Below are 23,685 nucleotides of genomic sequence, written 5' to 3' on the forward strand. Positions count from 1 at the left end.
AATGGCTGTTTCTTTAACCAAAACAATTTTTCACCAGCCTACCAATCTTATTTAATCTAATGTAAAAACCTAACTCTCATGTATCCAAAGCACACTTTAAATAAATAAATAAAAGTGCCATTTTCCCAAATGTAATGCTTTTAGAAAAACCTAACTTCTAGACTGTAGCTTAACAAATATCTGTGGAAGATGACACACTGAGAAAAAAACATTAATAGAAATAAATGCCTTTAAAATAAAAGTTCTTACTTTTTCCATTAGTTAGAATGATATAGGCAAGGTTCTGGTTGTACTCTTTGAAAAAGCATGCAATATTTTTAAAGCTCTCTGGAAAGTGCTTCGCCTGGCTGGCTTTATTTGCGGGAAATGGCTGAAAACATCTCACCCTTGGGCACCAGCAGTATTAAAGTCATTGCTATCTTAAAATCTTTTTTTTTTTGCTAATACAGACACTGCCTGCAAGTGAATACAAGAGATAAAAATATTTTCCTGATTCAGGGACCATAAATGTAGTATATGACATTCTAAACAAAACATTACAAAACAAACTAATCACAGCATAGAGTTCAATAACAAATATATCACCTCGAATTCCACATTTATACCAGATTAACAGCACTGCTGATCTCCAACAAATAGATTAGTTGGGGGAAAGACAGAAATTCAAATTTCCAGTAAACCAAAATTCATTTATAGACTGGAGTACTATTTAAATAGGACACTTTCTTGTGTTTAAATCATGTGCTTTTTGGATATGACAATTTCAACATAAGCAATACTTACAGACACTAGAATGCTTGTGCCCCAAATACAAGAAAAAAGGTAGAATGCACTAAGTTGACCAGATTCATTAAACTTGCTGTGTTTCGTTTTGGAGAAGTGCATTCGCCTGTTAATTTTCTAAAAATAAAAATAGTCATTAATAATTTTATCAGAAATCCGAGTACATAACAAATTCATCTCATAATGCTTTATACTACCTTGAAGAAAGCCACACTAGGTACTTACATCTAACACGTATTCCTGAATTATGGCATGAATAATTATTGCTACCAGCATGTAGAAGAAAACTGTAGCCAAATCTTTGATGCCATAGTGATAGAAAGAGAGTGTTTCAGTTGCGCGGCCTTCTGAAGGTCAAAAAGAAAACCGAGGTACATGTTAAGATTGTTAATTAAGGATAGAACTCAGTACAACACAGTTTTATGGAAACAATAAAAAAAACTGAGAATTAAGTTCTAGTAATCCAGGAAAATCTGCTCTTAGGGAAAGCCTGAATAACAACGCTTTAGAAGCAATTACAGTTTTGATTTGAGAGAAAAACTCAATTTCAAATGTAAAGGTCTAGGTTTATGCATGTAAGAAAAAGACAGTTAAATTAACTTAAGCATCTCTGACTACTTTAGCTATAATTACCAGAATTTTTAAAAACCCACACAATTCTAATCAAACAACTCTATTCCTTAACATCTTTCTGGTAGACTTTCAGAAGTTCTTATCTTTCCTTTCTCCCTTTTATTCTGCTTAGCTAAATTCAATAGAGACAATTTTTAATTTTTTATAGTCATGAGGACTAGTCACCTGGTTATTACACTGAAAATTCCTAAAAATGTATAATTTAGAAAACGAAGTGCCAAAAACAAAAATAGCTGAGTTCTTTTTTGTATGTATTCAAGGAATGATGCAAAAAAATGTATTAATGCTCATTACCCATTCACAGCATCTGTTACTTTAAACTTCCATTTCCTTCTAATAATGCTTTATTTTTTTAAAAAAGCTTTAACTTTAATGGGATATTTTAGGAATAATTTTACTTTCTGAAATAGAAAAAGTAATTTGGGTTGTAGTACAAGATAATTCAGGCGATCACTGAGCCTACTATTTATTCTCAACTAATTGTTTTTTAATGTAGAACACCTTGAGAATGAATGTTAAGCTCAAAATCTTTATTCCTAAATGCCTAGAACTATATAAGATGAATGGCAAATATGATCCAAACTCTTATATTACTCTTGTGGGAGGAGGGGGGATGCGAGTTGACTAGAGGTTTACATTTCAAGCCCAAACTGGCAAATCTGCAAGGTCACTTCTACATACGGATACACAAGCACTTTATACAAGTAATGTAAAATTAATAAGTACATACACAATGAATTTGAAAGAATGAATGCTCATTATAGATTCTTAAACTGCTCTGTAAAAAAAAATTTAAATAATTCAAGCACTGAAAACACAAAAGCTAATTTCTATACAACGTATTAGAGGATGCCAGTCAAAAATAATGGATTTTGTACTACAAGATGAACATCAATAAATTAGAGCTCCTTCCTACTAATGTAGGTAATCTGTGAAGATTAAAGCAGAAACAAGAGTCTATGGAATTCTCAATGCTACTTTGTGCTCTGCTCATCACATTAACAAATTCTAAAAGGTACTTACCTGTGGCTGGAATGGTAACATTGTACTGAAGAGTAACAAAAATAACCGCTGCTTTTGTTGTAATCTGAAAAGAAATAAATAAAAATTAAGACAAAACCAGAGTGCTGAATCAACTTGAAGAACCTGACACATGCAGATCAAATACATCCTCCTACATCCAAACCAGGAAGGAGAGGGATTATGGTGATGCCCTAATCCTTAGATACAGAAGCCATTAAAGAAAGAAGGAAGGTGATTTGGTATAACACAGGGCTGTCCTACCTTAGGATTTTATTGAAACAAAAGACAATATTTTGCTTTGCCTTTTTAGTGAGAGCTCTGTGGTAGCGTGGCTTCATTTACTAAAGCACTTATGTAAATTTCTATGCTTGTAGGCAGGCCGCATAAATTGCACTGTGGACCACATTTGGACAGCCCTGGTGTAACATATACAGAACCGATGAGTAGCAGTTTCCAAACTCCACAGAAGATGATCCATTGAGTATGGGGGAAAAATTGGAACTTTTATTTTGTCTTTATCCAAAAACAAAGAAAAGAAATTTAAACTTCATTAATATTTAATACACACATTGACACTGGCAACCTGACTCAGTCTATATGTCAGATATCACAGATGGTCCACAAGGGTATCCTAAGAAAAGAGAGGGAGTTCTGTAGCACAGAGAGGGTGACAGTGATGCCTTCACCTGTTCCTTATGACTTCTCTGTACCTGGTTAAGTGGATTTACAGACCGTATTACCTAGTTTTAACTAAAACGTCACAAAATGGACAGGTGGCTTAAAGAGATACTTGTAAAAACAACAACAATGTGGACTTGAAATGATAGTAAAGAAAACTGTATAGCTGACACATCTCCTACTCCTAATACAGACTTTTTCAGCAACATAATGAGGTCAAAATGATGACCTAATCAGAGCTAAAAAGAAGTTGGCAAAAAGTAAAAAAAAAAAAAAAAAATCATAAAAATTATTTGAAATAGGGATTTATATCTGCTATTGTTAATAATCAAATTCTTGCCTAATGTATATTGTGACATCATGTTTAATTAGGAAGGTACTTAGAAATTAAACTTTTGTTGCTAAAAAATAAATGTAAGTGCATTACCTGCTAACTCTCAGGTCTGTACATAAGCCTGGAGACAGAATTTTTTAACCTGTTTATAAATCTTCCAAATAGTTTCTGCAGGTTTTGAAATCACTTGTTAAAAATCCAATCAGTTTCTGAGAACTGAATAATATCGTGGAAGAGGGAAATATACTAGCTGGATTTCAACAAAACTCTTAACATAATTGGTGGATGGGACTGAATTATGATCATCATGATTTGTAAAGTGCAGCTAATGATGCACTTATTCCATATGGATCCATGTATCTTTGTGAGGTATCTTTTTCAATTGAGTCATTAAAGCTAAATACTGAAATACCTGACCCTTTTAACTGCTGTATCACAAAATATTAAATATTTTCAAAAAGAATATCCAATCACATTGTTCTCATGAAACAATAATTTTTAATGAGAGCAAAAGATTCTGTACCATTAACAAGTTAAAAATTATTATAAATTATTATTTTTTCTTTCATTCATTTTAATTTGTTTTTCTATGCTTTCTATTTAAAAGGATCTGTGACTGCATGGATTCAATTCAATAAATATTTTTTATGAAGCACCTACTATGTACCAGACATTGTGCCAAGTCTGAGGATACAAAGAAGAAATTCAGGCCCCATCCTCAAGGAGCTTACAATTAATATGGGAAGACAATCCACAAAAAGAAGCTCAAAAGGTGGGGGGAATGCCACCGGGGGTACCTGGCACAGGGGTATCTTGTTCCAGGAAGTTGAAATCAAGCAGAGCTGCTGGACAGTCCATGTCTTGTACTCTATAAAGGAAATTTTTGGGAGGAGTTCAGTGCTTCAGCCCTCCAATCAGAGGGGAGAGGAAGCTGTGGTGGGTGTGAAGCACCTAGTGTTCAAGGCTGAATTAGCAGCATGGTGATGAGATTAGAAGAAACAGCTTCTCCTGAGAGGGGCATCTTGTTCCATGGAGCTGAAACCAAGCAGAGCTGAAGACTGGGAGTGGGAGTGGATAGACTCTAGAGTTTCTTCTAATACTGCAGGTTGTTACCCAGTCCTGTATGCCCATTCTGGGCACCTCTTGTCCCTGCCCTCATCTACGTTTGCCTTCCTTGCTTTCTCCTAACCTTCCACAGATACCAGTGGAGCACTCTGGCTATCTGCCTATTGTTACCTGTTGTCATGTGTCTGGCCCAGTCTTTGATGACACTTTTCATTCCTGGTATTATAAAGAGCTCCAAAGAAGAAGTGGCAGTTTGCTCACATCCACCATGCACCTCTCCATTGCCCTCTGGGTAATATTCATTTTGAATTCTTCAGAAGTGGGTAGATTCCATTTCTTGCTGTCATAGAACAATACTGGTAGACTGTTAATACTGAAAAGACGGGCCTCGCTTTCATGGGAAGCTTGGGATCAGCATAGCTGAAGTCAAAAGGAGTCAAAAGCAATCCAATTCACTCTCCTCTTCTTTTTCAGTTCAGGCCCAACACATTGTCCATCTAGACAGTCTGTCCCAGATGCTGCTACATAAGCTCAATAATGCTTTCAACAAAATGCATGTTGAAATTTGGGCAAGAGACTTTCCTTATCTACTTGTTCTTTCCTGTGTAGATGGACAGGTCAAACTCCTTCGAGTGATTACAGACCCCTTACAAGAGGCTCTACAATGTTCTGGGGCAAGATACATGATCAGCACAATGTCATCATCAAGTAGGAACATCTGCAAGACCTCTCCATCTATAGGGAATAATTCCTCTTTGACCTGAACTCTGCTCTGTATCTTGTTCACAGTGATGAACAGTCTTAGTAAGCATGCATGCCTACTTTATGCTTTACCTGATGTGTATTATTAGAAGGTCACTGAACCCTTTATTTCTGTTATATCTTCTGTGGAATCTTGATTATGGGAGACACCTTGTTGTAAAAGTCTATGGTAGTTATATTATTAACATAGTTATTAACATCCTTTCAGCTGCCCTTTGAAGATGCCAAGGTCATCCACTGTATCTTGGGCTGTTGCCAGTACTCCTAACTTTTGTCTTGCCACTGGATGTTGATGACTCTGGAAGACAGTGAAGCTGACTACTGGCACAACTCTACCTCACTTAAATCCAATTCACATGCAAGTCAAGCAAGTGAAGACATTACTCACTCGTGATGTCTTCTTCGAAAACGAAAATGAAGGATGAACAAGAACAACAGTATAAGATCTGAGATTTTTTCCCATACCTTCAGTTTATATCCTCACAAGTGTTTTACCTCCAATATAAATATGTATTTGGTCCAACTTGAGTTTCCCTAACACAGTGTGTTTTAATAGCATGTATAACAGAGTAGTAGAATAGTACACGTATAAAATTTATAAATAAGTATATGTATGTCAGGAGTAAATACTTTTTAAAAAATTGTTTTAACATAGGGATGTGGGACCAAAAGTTTGGAGACTAATGTTACAGAAGATAAGAGAACCAGCCTTAAATTCAGAAAACACTAGATTCAAGTCTTTTGGCATAGACACATATTGGCTGTGTAACTCTAGGCCATGTCACTTATCTTGCTGCCCCTCAACAAAACTTATACTCTCTTACAGACATTCTCCTTACTGAGGCTTCTTCAAACCAAATAACAATACGTCGCCACCTTCTACCTGCAGAAAAAATGCAAGAACCACCAACTCTCAGACCGTGCAACAGTGGCAGACATATCTGGGGCTCCTGATCACTAGGGGAAGAATGTTAAGCACTTCCTTACAATTCAATAGAGTAGTGAGAATTTCCTAATTTACTACAGTAGGCAGCCCTTGTCCAAAAGGTATAACTTCGTACAACTACTATTCTCTAGTTTCCTAAACTTGCACAGAAATTGAGAGAATGTAACCTTCAGGACAGATGTCATTTTGTTTTTTGTCTTTTCAATCTTGTAGACTAACATTAGGTAGTTCATTAATGGTCATTGAATTTCCTGCTAAAACAAATTTTAACATGAAAGTTTAAAGGAAAAAGTGAGTTATATCAGAGAAATTAGAGGGAGAAATTTCCTGTTTAAACCACTTAAATTACATTGTTTCATATGGATAGATACTTTATTTAGAAAAGAAGAGACTCATTAGAAATCATAGGTCAAAGAGAATGATCACATGATCAAAAAAACAAAATAGCCATTCCACTTCTATGAGTCACCCAGGATTCAGACAAAGCAAAGAACTTAAAAACAAATTTACTGGTGTTATTCTGTAATGTTTAAGCATTAATGTTTTTAAATTTTACTAAAATGTATACTATATGTTTCTTATCACAAACACTTATCTGATTACCTGAAGAAAGGGCTGCTCAGATAGGAAGAAAGAATACAGGCTTTTGAGGTAGAACTGTTTTATTTTTTTTTCTCTGTATGCACAGTGTCTGACACATGGACAGAGGCTTTAATAAGTGCTCATTGGGGGGTGGGGGGGGTGGACCAAAGATGGCAGCTGGAAAGTAGGGACTTGCTTAAGCTCTCCCCCAAATCCCTCCAAACACCTGCAAAAATGGCTCTGAAAAAATTCTAGAGCCGTGGAACCCACGACATAGCAGAGGGAAGTAGGTCTCCAGCCCGGGATGGCCTGGATGGTTGCTGGGAAGAGTCTATCCCACAGTGCTGGCAGCTGAGCTCAGCCCACTGCACCAGGACAGGCCAGGACAGACCAGACCGGGACTCCACCCAGAGCAGGCCTTCGGGCCATGAATCATTGAGCTGTGGCAGTTACCAGACTTCTCAACTCACAAATGCCAAAGACCATGGAGCAGGTTAGTGGGAAAACTGGGAAAACTTCTAACTTCGGGTTAGAAAGCGGTTCGGCCCCAGCCCTGGGGTTGGCAGATGTAGTGTAGCTCAGGAAGCTCTTGTGGCTGCTTCCAGAGCTCCAGTGTCAGCTGCTTCTGGAGTCCCTGGCTCAAACGGTGGGAGGAATCAAGCAGCAGACCAGAGTGGGAGTGAAGGGCTTGCTTTGATCTGCTTGGATCTGGGTCGCAATCCTGGTTGGCGGTTCTTGGGGGAGGAGGAGTATTGCTGTGGCAGACAGAGTTTGCAGTGACTGGGGAGTAGAAGTAGCTCTGAAAACAGCAGCACAACCCCTAAAGCTTGGGACAAAGTACTCTCTACTCTACAAGCAGTCATAACCTGACAAAAAGATCAAAGGTCATGTAGTTGGCTAGGAACACGAACAGGCAGCGAAAACAAACTCAGACTCAAACTCAGACTCTAGATTCCTTTTTTGATGACAAAGAAGATCAAATCATACAGCAGAAGAAGTCAACAAAGTCAAAGAGCCTACATCAAAAGCCTTCAAGAAAAATATGAATTGGTCTCAGGTGATGGAAGAGCTCAAAAACGATTTGGAAAAGCAAGTTAGAGAAGTAGAGGAAAAACTGGGAAGAGAAATGAGAAAGGTGCAAGAAAATCATGAAAAACAAGTCAATGACTTGCTAAAGGACACCCAAAAAAATACTGAAGAAAATAACACGTTAAAAAATAGACTAAGCCAAATGGCAAAAGAGCTCTAAAAAGCCAATGAGGAGAAGAATGCCTCGAAAGGCAGAATTAGCCAAATGGAAAAGGAGGTCCAAAAGACTAATGAAGAAAATACTACCTTAAAAATTAGATTAGAGCAAGTGGAAGCTAGTGACTTTATGACAAATCAAGATATTATAAAACAGAACCAAAGGAATGAAAAAATGGAAGACAATGTGAAATATCTCATTGGAAAAACCACTGACCTGGAGAATAGATCCAGGAGAGAGAATTTAAAAATTATTGGATTACCTGAAAGCCATGATCAAAAGAGCCTAGACATTATCTTTCAAGAAATTATCAAGGAAAACTGCCCTGATATTCTAGAACCAGAGGGTAAAATAGAAATTGAAAGAATCCACCGATTGCCTCCTCAAAAAGATCCCAAAAAGAAAACTCCTAGGAATATTGTCGCCAAATTCCAGAGTTCTCAGGTCAAGCAGAAAATAATGCAAGCAGCCAGAAAGAAACAATTTGAGTACTGTGGAAACACAATCAGGATAACACAAGATCTAGCAGCTTCTACATTAAGGGATCAAAGGGCTTGGAATTTGATATTCTGGAGGTCAAAGGAGCTAGGACTAAAACCAAGAATCACCTACCCAGCAAAACTGAGTATAATGCTCCAGGGCAAAATATGGACTTTCAAGCTTTCTCAGTGAAAAGACCAGAACTGAACAGAAAATGACTTTCAAACACAAGAATCAAGAGAAGCATGAAAAGGTAAACAAGAAAGAAAATCATAACGGACTTACTAAAGTTGAACTGTTTTGCTTACATTCCTACATGGAAAGAGGAAAGGTGTGTGATTCATGAGACCTTTCTCAGTATTAGGGGAGTTGAAGGGAATATACATATATATAGACAGAGGGAACAGGGTGAGTTGAATATGAAGGGATGATATCTAAAAAAATAAAATTAAGGAACGAGAGGAATCTATTGAGAGAGGGAGAAAGGGAGAGATAGAATGGGGTAAATTATCTCGCATAAAAGTGGCAAGAAAAAGCAGTTCTGTTGGCAGGGAAGAGGGGGCAGGTAAGGGGGAATGAATGAATCTTGCCCTCATCAGATTTGACCCGAGGAGGGAATAACATACACACTCAACTGGGTATCTTTCCCCACAGGAAAGTAGGGGGAAGGGGATAAAAAAGCAGGGATGATAGAAGGGAGGGCAGACAGGGGGAGGAGGTAATCAAAAGCAAACACCTTGGAAAAGGGATAGGGTCAAGGGAGAAAACTGAATAAAGGGGGACAGGATAGGATGGAGGGAAATATAGTTAGTCTTTCACAACATGAATATTGTGGAAATGTTTTACATAACGACACATGTGGCCTATGTTGAATTGCTTGCCTTCCTAGGGAGGGTGGGTGGGAAGGGAAGAGGGGAGAGAATTTGGAACTCAAAGTTTTAAAAGCAGATGTTCAAAAAAAAAGGTTTTTTTGCATGCAACTGAGAAATAAGAATATAGGGAATGGGGTACAGAAGTCTATCCTGCCCTACAAGAAAGTAAGGGGAAAGGGGATGGGGGGGAGTGGGGTGACAGAAGAGACAGCTGACTGGGGAACAGGGCAATCAGAATATATGCCATCTTGGAGTGGGGGGGAAGGTAGAAATGTGGAGAAAATTTGCAACTCAAAATCCTGTGGAAATCAATGTTGAAAACTAAAATATTAAATAATAAAAATTGTTTTAAAAATGTAAAAAAAAAAATAAGTGCTCACTGTTTGCTCATAGAAAAGGGGATGAGATCCTTAGGTTAGACTAGTGGCTAGAAAACCTTCAAGATATTGGAAGCTAGGCGGTATACTGGAAAGAGTCTGGGGCCTGGAAGTCAGGAAGACCTGAGTTCAAACGTGACTTCAGATACTAACTGTGTAACCCTGGGAAATTCAATCAACCCTGTTTGCTTCAGTTTCCTCCACTATAAAATGAGTTAGAGAAGGAAATGGCAAACCACTCCAGTATCTAGCCAAGAAAAACCCAAATGGGGTCATGAAGAGTTAGACCTGACTGAACAACAACAGGGGAAAAAATATTTCTGGAGTCAGAAGAACTAAGTTCAAGATTCTCCTCTAATATTTCCTACCTCATGACCCTTACGACCCATAAATGACTTATGAGGTTCCTTTCAAATTGAGATATTATTTAAAAAAAAAAAAACACCAAACCTTAACACCAAATCCTATAAGTAACAGGAATGGATGTACTCGTTTTGTCCTAGGTTTCAAAAATGAATTTTAGTTTAGAATGTAGTGTTCACCAACAAAAGAGGAAAACAAAAGACTAAGAAAGCAGCTTAAGTTGATAGTGAGTTTTATGTATCTTTTTACTTGATCTGTATAACAAAATTGCAACTGGGTTACAAGAATCATTATCACCACTGCATAGTTAAGAAAACTAAGCAAGTTATTGAACATCTTTGAACCTACCATGTCATGTAAGTAAACAGCAGAACCAGGATTTCTACTCAGGTTTTTGTTATTTCAAGTTCAGTGCTCCTATCCACTAACCCACATTGCTCTTAATGGGTCACATTTACATGTGTGTTTCACATACATGTCATTAAGCATAACAAACCACAAATGTGGAGAAAATAAAATTCTATCCACCATGTTCCTGTAACAACAATGCTGTATAAGATCAACAACACCAGCACACAGGAGGACTGCTAGCACAGGTTCTTTGATCTTTTTTTTTTTGGAGGGGGAAGGCAGGGCAATTGAGGTTAAGTGACTTACTTGCCCAAGGTCACACAGCTGGTAAGTGTGTCAAGTGTCTGAGGCTGGATTTGAACTCAGGTCCTCCAGTCTCCAGGGCCGGTGCTCTACTCACTGCGCCACCTAGCTGCCCCTGATCTGCTTTTCTAAGGAAAGCAACTTTAAGGGGTTTACAATCTCACTTTAATTAAACATACATATATCATTCACTTAGTTCAGAGGAAAAAGTCAGCACCCTGTACTTCAGAGAGTATACAAACAGAAATTACAAGCAGAACTTATATAAACAGAGCAAAATAACACAAATCATCAGACAGGTTTCTAGCTGTCTGTCCAAGCAACCAAAGCCAGGGGGCTCCATAACAGCGGCTACCCAGAGTCTTATCTGGCCAAATCACAGGACAGTCTTCCAGTGAGTGGGCCCCAAGCAAAATGCTGACCTCAGAGTGTATATACACTTCTTCAGGGTCAGAGGGTGTCACTACCATGTGACTCAAACTCATGGGAGTTAGGCTTTCTTGTGACTTAAGCGGGTCACCCAAGATTCTTGATGGAAACAAAGGCAAGACTCAATCAAAGGCACTGCATCACTTTAGTGCTGAGAAGCACTCAAAACAAAAAAAGCAAAAAGTCCCACCCTGCTTGGCATTAAGTTCCTAAGCCTTTCTCACGTCATCTTGTCCTTATTCTGTATCTGCCAGGGAAGGCAAACTAACTTAGTATCAGTTTAAGTAAAATAGTTGAGAAGTAAGTATGATTAAGAAACATGTTCTGACCTAAAATCATAGAATCTTAGAGTTGGAAACAACATTAGTAGTCACTTAAGCTCAACCTCCTTTCTATTGCAGAAATCCCTATTAGGATGCTCCTGACAGGTGGCATCAGCTTGAAGACTTCCAAGAATGGGAAAACTCCCTACCCCACCACACAGCCTGGCCTATATGATTGTCACTGGAATGTTCCTCCTTACTCTGAGATGCCTCCTGACCAACAGTTCCAGGTTATTCTAGCTACTCTTTGTCTAAGCTCTGGCCTCTGAACTATTCCAAGTCAATCTCATCCCTTTTCCACATAAGAGGCCTTCCTTCCAGTTTTGGAAGAACAGTTCTTTCCTGCTTCCTTCATCTCTGTTTCCCTTATTCTTCTGGTTCCTGGATTAAGCTTCAGTTTGCCAAAGTCCCTCTTAGTAACTGAAAATTGTGTCCATGAAATCTTAAAACAAGGTTGTCATGAAGTCAGAATGATCACACAAATTCATTGTACTGGGATCCTAAAGTTACAGAAACATATATGGTTTTTTTTTACTTTTTAAAAATTTTAAATTTTATTTTTTCTCATTTACGTGTAAAAATGGTTTGTTATTTCTTAACACAGGATTTGACTTGTATATAGTAAAACATGCAACCTGGAGAAGCTGCTTGTAAAGCAAATTTCCAAATGTCAAATCTTATTTTCTTACTAATTTCCATTATAAAATCAAGGGCCTACTTATTTTTTTTGGCCTTAAAAGTCATAAGCTATATTTTTATGCAAGTTATAGTTACTACATTCCACTTGAGGAAAAAGATTGCTTATCTTATTTATCTTCATATCCTTCGGTGCCTAGCACAATATCCCAGTTCTCAATGCTTATTGAACTAATTAATCTTTTAAACTGTTCCAAGTTGGTTAACATGACCTAAGGTCAAAGAGAATTAAACAACTATTACTGAAGCACTAACCCTTAGCATATGGCCATGACCTTTGGGAAACAAACTTCAATTACTGAACATTCTTCTTAGAAAGACAGAACCAGGAGACAACTTTCACCCCTTTATTCCTTGACACTTGCCCCTTTAATCTCCATTTTGGGGTATACACCATCCCCCAAAACTGTTTTCTTTTGCAAAGGACATTTCTCTCTCATCTACAATAATGTTCTCCACATCTTCCCTCTAGGGTAGTGGTTTTCAGATTCACTGACCAACTGCTGATACTATTATGGGTCTGTGAGGTCAAAACTTTTCCAACTACTTATCTATGTAAAGCTAGATTTTCTTCATATGCTTCAACTAAAACAACATATTGTAAGAGACTGAATGTAGAAGTGGATATAATAATCTTCTCTTATGCCAAACATTAAGAAGTCTCCAAAAAATGCATAAAACAATGCTATTCTGTTCACTAAATTTTTTGTTTCAGAAAAATTATTTTTCCATAAAAATGTTATTTATGTTAAAATGGAATAGGTTTATTTATTGTTATTTTTAAATTACTTAATAAATACTTAACAATTTATCAGTTTTTATTTCTAATATGAAAAATATCAACAGATATAATCCACATAAACACAAGCTTTTTGGAATCCTCAGTAGTTTTTTAAGAATATAAAGGGGTCCTAAAACCCTAAAGTTTTGAGAAATTATGCCCTTGGGTAACTAGTAGAAAAAATTCTAGATTTGGAGTCAGTGGACCTGGTTCAGATCATGGCTCTGCCTCCATATTAGCTTTGTGACCTTGTACAAGTCACTTAAACATCTCCAGGTCTCAGTTTCTCATCTTTAAAGTGAAAAGGTTAGACTAGAAGATGATCCCTAAAATCCCATCTGGTTCTCAACCTATGATTCTCCTTTTTCTTTTTCTACAGGGCATATTCAATTCCATCAACATACTTTAACCATACTATGTTGTGCTAGATACTGAGGGGGAAAGGATGAGATTGCACATTTCTTGCCCTCAAGGGATGCTCACATTTTAAGAAATCTGGGATAGCTACAAAAAGGGAAGCAGTGTGAAATAAGGCTAAAAAGCTATACTGGATAAGACAAGGATACAAATAACTGTAACCTAAGGCAAAACGTGCTAAATGCAAAGGAGAGGTCCAAACAAAGTGTTCTGAGAAATCTGAGGATGTAGAGGAAATTTCTTGGGAAGGCTCCACATCTTAATTAAACCTTGAGTGAAAAGGAAGAGTTCAATACCTGGAGCTGGAAGGGGAGAAAGGATATAAAGTCAATAGAATAAGATCAGTCCATGAAGACTATGCAAGCAAAGACATGGTGACAGAAGAAATCAGTAGAAACAGTGAAGAAGAGAAGTTATCCCTTCTGTTTCATGGGGTTAAGGGTGAGGTGCCCCTGTCATCTGGAAAATCTGCGTAAATTTCTGGCTCTCCCTTCATACCAGTGAAGAAGTCTGAATTTTTTCTCTTTCTTTTATGGGGGATTTACCATACCTTATTGTAAAATTTGGGTTGATATTATATAATAATACTATACATATATTTTAAATATTTCTGAGTTTCTAAACTTTTTCTGTGTCATCTGCTGGCCTTCCAGTATTGTCTGTGGCTTCCATAAAACTCATCCAAAATTCCCACTTAATTTCCTTTGCCAACCCACGATATATTGAAACTGGTATGGGAAAAATCTTGATGTGGACAGCATAACTGTAAATACAGTCCTAGACTCTCACAGGTGGCAGGAACCATGGTGACCAACTGGCCCAAAGCATACATGAGCAAGAATCCCTTCTACAATATAATTTTTCAAGTGGTCATCCAGTTTTTGCTTTACAGTCTCTAGAATGGTATAGTGGCAAAATTAGAGGACTCAGGTTCAAATTCCTGCCCTTTCACACACTACCTGTTTAACCTTAGGTCAATGGATGATTGAGAGCAAAAGGGCCTAGATCCAAATCCTGACTCTGCCAATCACTGACCTTGTACATCCCTTAACCTCTCTAGGCCTCCAAGTTTGATTTCTATAAAATGAGAGGGTTGGATTACCCAACCTCTAAGGTCCTTACTGTTGCTAAACCTATGATCCTGTGAACCTGTTATACCTTTCAAGGTAGCCCCTTCCACTTTGAGATAGCCCTGTCAGGTAGTTTTTCTTACATAGAACTGATTTGTCTCTGCAATTTGCCATCCAGTTCTGCTCCCTGGGGGTCATGACCCACAGTTTAAGAAGCACTGAAGGGGTTATGAGTGGAAAAAGTTTTAAGAAGGCCTGCTCTAAACACTCCCAATCTCTTCATCTGATCTTAATTTGCCATGAGCCCAAGGTCACTGCCTATCCCAATCATCCATCTCTGAACACATTTTGGCTTATAATAACAGCATATAATAACAGCAAAAATAACTTTTAGGTTTGCAAAATGTTATCTCATTTGACCTTCACAATACCATGAAGGAGGTGCTATTATTATTTCCATTTCACAGATGGGGAGAATGAGAGGTTAAGCATCTTGCCCATGGTCATACAGCTGGTAAGTTTCTAACTCAGGATTCAAAGGTTCTTCCTGAGTCCAAGCCCAGAACTATTCAGTGTACCACCTACCTTGATACCTGTCCTATAATATGTGGCACCTATTATTTCAGGTATGGTCTGACCAGAGCAGAAGAGAGCAGTACTGCTGTCTACTTAGACCTAGATGCTATGCCCCTCTTAAAGTAGGCTAAGGGGCAGCTAGGTGGCACAGTGAGTAGAGCACCAGCCCTGGAGTCAGGAGGACCTGAATTCAAATCTGTCCTCCGACACTTGACATATACTAGCTGTGTGGCACTTGGGCAAGTAACTTAACCCCCATTGCCCTGCCTTCCCCCCTCCCCCCCCAAAAAGCTAAGATCGTACAGACTGCTGACACATATTGAACTTGCAGTCTACAACTCTTAGATCTTTTTCAAACCAACTAATTATCTAACCGTGCCTCTCATCATGTACTTGTGACACGAATTTTTTTTTTAAAGTCTTGGTGTAAGATGTTACATTTTTATTAAATTCATCTTGCTGGCCCCACCCTCGACGGGAGTGGAGCGAGCCTACTCTCCTGGCTTGGGGGTCAGCGGGGGACGGGGCAGCAGCCGGAAACATGGTGGGCCGGAGTGGCTCGATCGCTGCCGGCGTGTGTGGGGCCCTCTTCATCAGCTACTGTATTTACTTCGACCGCAAGAGACGGAGCGACTCCAACTTCAAGAACAGGCTCCGAGAGCGAAGAAAGAAACAGAAGCTTGCTAAAGAGAGAGCTGGGCTTTCCAAGTTACCTGACCTTAAAGATGCAGAAGCTGTTCAGAAGTTCTTTGTTGAAGAAATACAGCTTGGTGAGGAATTACTAGCCCAAGGTGAATATGAAAAGGGTGTTGACCACTTGACAAATGCCATTGCTGTGTGTGGGCAGCCACAGCAGTCGTTGCAAGTTTTACAGCAAACTCTTCCATCACCAGTGTTCCAGATGCTTCTGGCTAAGCTGCCAACAATTAGCCAGAGAATTGTGAGTGTACAGAGCTTGGCTGAAGATGATGTGGAATGAGAAACATGTCAACACAATAAAATCTTAATAAAAAATTTTTAAATAATTCTTAGCCCAGAAGATGAGCAGCACTGGGGGGGAAGGGCAAACATGCTAGTTATGGACTATGTATTACACTGAAATCTACCTAAGTTGATTCTAACTTTTGTGTACGTAGGTTTGTTTGGATTTTATTTATTTATCTTAGTGAGAAGTGTATTTTGATAAAAAAAATTTAATTTCATAAATACACTATGAATAAAAAAAAAATTCATCTTGCTGTCTCTACACTGTAGACCACACAATCCAACACCTGGATTGCCTCTAACTCCTCCCAGTTTGGTGCCATCTGAAAATGAGATAAGTATTACAACATTGCCTTTATCGAAGTCACTGTTAAAAATGTTAAACAGTACAGGTCGTCCCTGGGGAACTCCAGTGGAGGCCTCCTTCCAAGATGACATAAAATCATTTATGACTGCTTGTAGGTTCTAGCAGTTCAACTAGTTCCAAAACCACCTAGCTTGCACTGTCTAGCACCTGTCTTTCCATGAAAGATTTTGCACATGATGCAATTAAGATATTTGTGTGAATGGTCAATAGTGTCAAATGGACAAAGTCAAAGAGGATGATGACTAGGAAAAGGTCACTGTATCAGACATTTAGGATGTTACTATGATCATCTCGCGTGGAGAAGGCAGTTTCAGTTGGATGGTGGGAGGACCTTATAGGATTAAGTAATGGGTGAGGAAAGAGCTTGTGCATATAGGTGGCTCTTTTATAGCAAAAGAAAGGGTGCACCCTCAACCCTCCATTAGGAACATAGGAAAAAATATGTTAGCACAATTGAGGGGGAAGGGAGGGGGGAAGAAGAGATGTTAATCCTGTAAACTCCAAATCACCTGCAACATTTATTTTTCTGAATAGTTTTTCCCATATCCCAATGCCCATATTTGGTTTCTTTAAAAAGAACAAACAAACCATGATACATCTTGTTTGGATATTGAAGCTTCTCAACAAAGACCCAAACAGATCCCTATTGGATGAAGAGTATGTCCCTTTCCATGTTTGTAAGTTGAGAGAAAGATGTAGCCTTTATTTTTGATAGTATGTTTACTAACATTGACCACTGTATTTGAAAGGATTTTGTTAGCTCTCCATGTTCACTCTGTAAAAATTGTCACTGACTGCACTTTTTAAAGTCTGGCAGAGGAGAGAGAAAGATAACCTTAAGAGCTTGTGAGAGGATTAATGGAAGTAATTCTTAGGACAGGAGAGTGGGACCAAACATGGATGTTTGAAGACAGAAAAAGAGTTAATAGAGTGGGCGAGGGAAAGGAGCAATGGAAGATGTATTGGGAGATGAAGGTGGGGAGGATGGGGTGCGAAGATTAATGCAGCAAAGCACAGAAGGGGCTGGGATCAGATCAAAACCACAGGAAATAGAGTCAGTCATTCTCCTTCCTTTCTAGTAACCACTAACAGGTTCCCTTCTCTCCAATATGCTAACATTTTTCTCATCTATTCCTATGAGTTTGCACAAACCAGTAATGTATGATGTTTGGTATTATCTTAATAGTATCAACATGAATCCTGTGACATTTCCTTTCATAGTACTCTTCAAAATCCTGAACTATTAACATATGGTAAGAAGACTATGTCTTATTTGTATGATACGTAAGTTTTGTGTGCTGAATTTATCTTAGAAACATGTTTAGCACTTTTATTGCTTCATATTAATATTTAAAAACCCTTCAAAGTTACAAAGAAAAATATTTTAGACTTATAATAGGCAAATTTTTATGTGAATTCTTATCACAAGAAAGCTATGCAGAAAAGAATGTGAAACAATGTTTCGCATAAAAGTAAAATCCTACAATTTCCATATACTCTCTGGTTTCTAAATTTGCCTACAACTCATTCAAAACTATGATAATCTCCCTTGATTGTATTCAAATATGCTATTTTCAAGTTAAGCTTTATCAGTCGGAAACTACAAACTGCACAGAAACATGAAGCCTAGGCATAATTACTAACATTAAATATATTAGATAAGCATTTAGTTTTGCATTAGCAATGTGGGATTAAGTAATGCAGCAATGAAGAATAAACAATCGATGGCTAAAATGACAAAACAGGAAAATGATAAATGCTGGAGAGGATGTGGGAAAACTGGAACACTGTTACATTGCTGGTGGAGTTGTGAACTGGTCCAGCCATTCTGGAGAGCAATTTGAAACTATGCCCAAAGGGCTATAAAAATGTTCATACCCTTTGACCCAGCAATACCACTTCTAGGGTTGCATCCCAAAGAGATCACACAAGTGGGAAAAGGACCCATATGTACAAAAATATTTATAGTGGCTCTTTTTGTAGCAGCAAAGAATTGGAAATCAAGGGGATGGCCATCAATTGGGGAATGGCTGAACAAGTTGTGGTATGTGAATGTAATGGAATACTATTGTGTTATAAGAAATGGGGAAGATGCGGACTTCATAATAACCTGGAAAAACCTACATGATATGATGCTTAGTGAGCAGAACAGAACCAGGAGAACATCACATACAACAATAGACACATGGATTCTGTGATGACTAACCCTGACAGACTTGGCTCTTCTCAGCAATACAAGGTTCAAAGACAACTCCAAAGGACTCATGATGGAGAGAGCTATCTACATCCAGAGAAAGAACTATGGAGTCTGAATGCAGATTGAGGCACACTGTTTGCGCTCCTTTTTTTCCCTTTGTTTTTTTCTCTTTTGTTTTTGTGAGGTTTTTTGGTTTTATTTCTTCTTTCTCATGATTCATTCCATTTGTCATAATTCTTCTTTACAACTTGACTATTGTGTAAATAAGTTCAAAACGAAGTTATGTGTAGAAGATATATCGGATTCCATGCCGTATTGGGGAGGGAGAGGGGGGAGGAAAATCTGGAACTCAAAATCATGTGGAACTGAGTGTTGTAAACTAAAAATAAAAAATCTTAATTAAAAAACAAAACCAAAAAAAAGAACAATCGAAATTCTAGAAAATTTTGGAGGAAAAAAATTTTTTTAAACAAGGACTATACAAGAGTAATATAAGAAAACAAGAACTTTAAAACTTTAAATTATTATATTCTATTTATTAAGTATCTAGGTGCTAGGTGCTGAGAGATCCAAGGATGATTTGTAAGGCTCTGGCTCTCATGAAGTCCATAATCTAGAAAGGAGATACCATTTACATGTAAGTAATTTTAATATGGAAGAGGGTGGGAAACAAGGAGGGTTTCATATCATAAGAGACAACATTTAGGGGGTAAAGGATTGGTAAGATTTCAACAGGTAGTTAAAGGAAGGTAGTTAAGATTCTTGACTTTTAAATTTTAAATAGCTGTTTCCTTATTGCCAAAACCTTTCCATTTGTTGCCCAAGCTTTTCTATTTGAGCTCTCTGCTATTTTCCAATGTTGCAGACTTATTACACAAGAACAATAAAACGAATTTGTGAGTTCAATTTCTTCTGAGTCCCAAACAAATCAGACCGATTCCTCAAACCTAAAAAACGCTGTTAAAAGTACTGAAGATACTGTATCTTCACTTGCCAAGTTTTAAGTGCCCACTGTGTTTCATAATAGACACTCAATGCCAAGTCAAATAATCCATCGGAATATACCCCATCTGTGGTGAGAGACTGTGTAACGTCCCTTGCACCTCTCCATCCTGGAGACCCAGAATTTCCTTTCATCTAAATCCCCCAGGGACGAAGAATCATTTCACTCTAGGGCCTATTCAGGTCATTCCAACTCACTGGTTTATGTTGTGACAGGGCACGTCGGTGGTTTCCTAGTGGACGAAATCCGCCCCGGGGTGGACGAGCATTTATTAAACGAAAGTAAGGCTAAACGCCAGAAGTGCACGAAGGGTAGCGATGTTCATACGGCCCGAGTCAGAACTCAAGAGGAGCCCGGAGCCCCGCACCGGCCCCGGCCAGAGCCCCCCAGCACCGGCCCCGGACGCCCCACCACTCCGCTCGCAGATGGACACGTCTCCGTAGGTCCCCCCCCCCCTCCGCCCCCACGCCGGCCGGCCGCGCAGGAGCGGCTGGAAGGGGAAGCTCCACATGGGGCTTGTAGTTCTCTGGGGCCACCCGTCCGCCCGGCCCAGAGGAGGGGGGACACATTTCCCGAGAGGCCTTGCTCCGCTCGCTCAGCTTTCCCGGCTCCCTCTCCAGCAACAACCACCCCCCCACGCCCCCGCCTTTCTCCTCCCCCGCCGACTCTCCCCCGGCAGGCGCCGAGCCCGGGGGGGGGGGGGGGCCTCATCCCCTCCGCCCGCCCCCTCCCCTCCGAAGAGGGGCCGCCCCCGGCCCCAGCCCCTCGCTCACTGCCACGTAACCCTTCGCGGGAACCAGGAACTGAGCGGCGGCGTCGACGCGGGCGGGAGGAGGAGGAGGGGAAGGGAAGAGGGGGCACTGGCCCCCCGAATGCCTGCTCCCCTTCCCGCCCGGAGTCTCCGGCGAAGTGACGAGAAACCCGAAGCCAAGGAAGCAGCTTTCCTTTCCTTTCCCTTACCTTCCCTTCCTCCCTCCCTCTGCCTCCTGCGCCGCTGCCCCGCTCCGGGGCTCCCCAGCGGGATGGTGGGGGACAGGAAGCCGCACCCCCTTTCTTTCCTTAGGAGGGGGAAGACAGAGACGCGGCCTATGCACCTCGGGGTTGGGGTGGGGTGGGGGGGCTGTCTGCAGCTCCGTCAGGATGGGGCAGGGGAGAAACTGTCAACCCCAGCAAGGAAGAAAGGAGGAGGATGGGGCGAGGGAGCTCCCCGCCGGGTGGCAGGCGCGCGGGGGGTGGGGGGCGAGGGGGTGTGTATCTGCCAGCCTCACCTCGAACATGAGCCCCACCAGGAAGACCATGGCCACACAGGAGACGATGTCGGCGTGGTTCTGCAGGATGAATTCGTGGCTCAGGACCGGAGGGTTCTTGGTGCTTTTCTTTCGGATGGCCATGGTGAGGGCCGGTCCCCGTCCTGTCCTGTCCTTCCCCCTCCTCTCCTCCTCCTGCGCCGCCGCTACTGCTGATGCTCCTGCTTTGCTCTTCCTCACGGGGAAGACGCTGCTGCTGCTGCTCCTCCTCCTCCTCCTCCTGCTGCTGCTGCCTCTGTCCCCTCCCCCTGGCTGCTGTTCTCAGCCCCGTCGCTGCCTCTCGCTGGGACTTCACTTCCCATCCCACAGCCACTACGCAGCCGCCGGGGCGGCCCGGGGAAAAAAAAAAAAGAAAAAAAAGGGAGAAAGAGGGAGGGAAAGCGATTGAGAATGCGCACGCGCAAACTCAGAGTTTCTGACGCTCGCAGCATTTTCCCTCATTCCTCCTTCCCCCAACCCTCCAGCCTCGCCTGCAGCGCCGCCTACAGTCTGGAGGGCGTTACTCCTCAAGAGGAGGAAACGCCCCCAGACTACCCGCCCTGCTCCACTTGCGGAGAGGAGAATGGGGCGGGGTGGGGGGAAAGGGAGGGAGAGTAGGTGCTCTCTTTACCGCGAGTAAGCACCTCAGCCGCTTTGATGGTGAAGTTGCTGCTGGTTGTAGCCTACTCTGCGAAGGCGCATCCAGCCCCGAACCTGCCTAGGCTCTTTCCTGCTCAAGGTTAGGCAACTTTAGGGTCTGGCGCTAGCCGACACCTTCCTCCGTGTTGGGTTTTCTCTTTCCAGCCACTCTCCTCCTCCTACTCAAAGGATCCGTGATTCCATGTTTATTGACCTCCGGCCCCACAGACTCTGAGCCCACCTAGAGTGTTGAGCTGCCCTGGCTGCTTCCGTGGACCACGCTGCTGGCGGACACGTGCCCATGGCGCAGTTGGCCTGGCATCTTCGAGGCACTGCGGGGGAACTTGGGGAGAGGGAGTCATTACGGCTATTAAAATAATTTCGTGAGCTCCTTAAGCTGCCCCTTCGCCTGGACAACAGCACTTTCAACCCTGGCCTTGATGCTTGGCACCACAAAATGGCAAAAGTGCTATTAATATAAAAGGCTTCTTTCCATTTTTCACTGGGTATGGGGTTCGCTTAAGCAGCAAGGCTTGGGCGATGGATGGTTCTTGCTCCGGAAATTGGAGCCTCAGAGAAACCAATGAGTGAAGTCAGCATTTATTAGCACCCCGTCAGCATAACACTCATCAATCCTGGAGTACTGTGCTAAGTGCTGCGGGGAGATTTAGAAAGGAAATAAGAACCCACAGAGCTTAAGAGATAATGGGAGACTGGCAAACAACCACCACAAAAGGGTGTCTCAAAAGAAACACAAACGTGAAAGCCTAGTGAGTTATAGTAGCCAAACAAAGGCAATACAATAAGGACTCCTTTATGTTCTAATCGAACAGTATTAAGAATTAGAACTTAACCTTTCCTATTGGCAGAAAATATAAACTAATAATGCCCATCTATGCCTTCTTGAACAGAGGAAAGTAAATTCAGCAAAATTTAAACGTTTCGTGATAACTCAAGGTCGAACATCTATTTTTCTTGTTAGACTGTCTGCAGTAAGGTGTTATTTCTCACTGTTCTCAGTTTTACCTCCCTCTAGAAAATCCCTCACTTGTCCCAACCCCATGTTTTCTAATTTTTTTTTACTTACGTTGATACAAAGTAGGCTTCCTATGAATATATTCTACAACTATGAAATGAGATATTTTTGAAAGGAAAAAAAGGTGCATGTGCATATATACACACATGTTTGTAATGTGTATATATGTATGTGTTTATACCTATAAATGCCTATGAAAATTGGATACTTGGGGAGGGGTGGGGTAGAACAGGCTCCCTTCACAGTTTTTATCAGGCCTGCCTGGATCCAGACAGGCTGGTAGTCATTGTTACAGAAGCCTGATAGCAGAGGTTTAGGGACAAGATTTCAGCCTTTGGAAGAACTAGATTCCTAGCCCTGGAAGAACTGGATACTAGTCAGGTAACCAAAGCCAGGGAGTCAGTCACAGAGACATAAATCAGGCCCTTAATTACTGGAGTGGCTCTAAGGTGGTGGAGTTAGTTATAGAGAACAAGGTAAGAAACCAGTTAATTTGCAATGGGGAACATGGTCAGATTGGGATGAGCAACAAAGGTTACCTAATGCATTAATAGCCTAGGGCTTCTTAAATCCCCTCTAGCTGGGAATAAGATTGTTTAAAGAGTATAGGGAAGGGTTGTGCCTGAGAGCTTCCTAAACCTGGCTCTAGATTTGAAAGTCAGAATAATGCAGTACAGGGAACCAGGCAGATTACTGCATACAGACATGTGAGATTCTCTAATGGTCCCTCCTGTGAGAATGAACATTTTTAGTGAATGGGCTTCATGATAGTTATTGTAAATGTTCAGACTTTCTTCATAATTGGGGCTTGTGTTCTGGAGGGTAAAGTTGATTGGATCAATGGAGTGTTCCTATATGTTTGAGGGCTAGATGCTTAAGTTATAGTCTTGGCCCTTTGACTGCTATAGGAGAAACAGGACAAACTAGGTCCTGATCCATTAATCTTGTTTTACAGCTGTATTTATTCATTAAAGTCCCTCTTTGGTGCCTTGTAGTGGCATTGAAGTAACAATGGCTTCTTCTACTACAAAGCAAAAGCTCTAGAATGTCCTACTGAACCAAAAATGACTTGAATTTTTAATG

The 23,685-nt window shown here is 40.5% G+C and overlaps 2 protein-coding genes across 3 annotated transcripts in view; one reads left to right on the top strand and one right to left on the bottom strand.

The window, feature by feature from the left end:
• TRAM1 (translocation associated membrane protein 1) overlaps positions 1 to 21,270 on the bottom strand; it is a 44,838-nt gene extending 23,568 nt beyond the window's left edge. Inside the window, exons 1-4 of one of the 2 annotated variants that reach the window (XM_036766482.1) lie at positions 20,910 to 21,270; positions 2,440 to 2,503; positions 1,009 to 1,130; positions 784 to 900 (exon numbers count right to left, since the gene is read on the bottom strand). In XM_036766482.1, the coding sequence (XP_036622377.1) occupies positions 784 to 900; positions 1,009 to 1,130; positions 2,440 to 2,503; positions 20,910 to 21,032 (426 nt within the window). In that variant the 5' untranslated portion in view covers positions 21,033 to 21,270. Of the gene's footprint in view, positions 1 to 783; positions 901 to 1,008; positions 1,131 to 2,439; positions 2,504 to 19,838; positions 20,092 to 20,909 lie in introns of those variants that run through there. The other variant, XM_036766490.1, reaches the window with a different exon arrangement.
• Positions 15,632 to 16,115, top strand: LOC118856285 (mitochondrial import receptor subunit TOM20 homolog). The gene has a single exon (XM_036766504.1). The coding sequence runs from the start codon at positions 15,632 to 15,634 to the stop codon at positions 16,067 to 16,069; it is 438 nt and encodes a 145-aa protein (XP_036622399.1). The 3' UTR covers positions 16,070 to 16,115.
• Positions 21,271 to 23,685: the final 2,415 nt, after the last annotated feature.

The sequence above is a fragment of the Trichosurus vulpecula genome, chromosome 1 (genome assembly GCF_011100635.1).
Source record: "Trichosurus vulpecula isolate mTriVul1 chromosome 1, mTriVul1.pri, whole genome shotgun sequence".
In the NCBI taxonomy this organism is placed as follows: Eukaryota; Metazoa; Chordata; class Mammalia; order Diprotodontia; family Phalangeridae; genus Trichosurus; species Trichosurus vulpecula.

What these genes read in the sequence shown, in the direction of transcription:
- LOC118856285 (XM_036766504.1), top strand. Translation starts at nt 15,632, where the DNA reads ATGGTGGGCCGGAGTGGCTCGATCGCTGCCGGCGTGTGTGGGGCCCTC.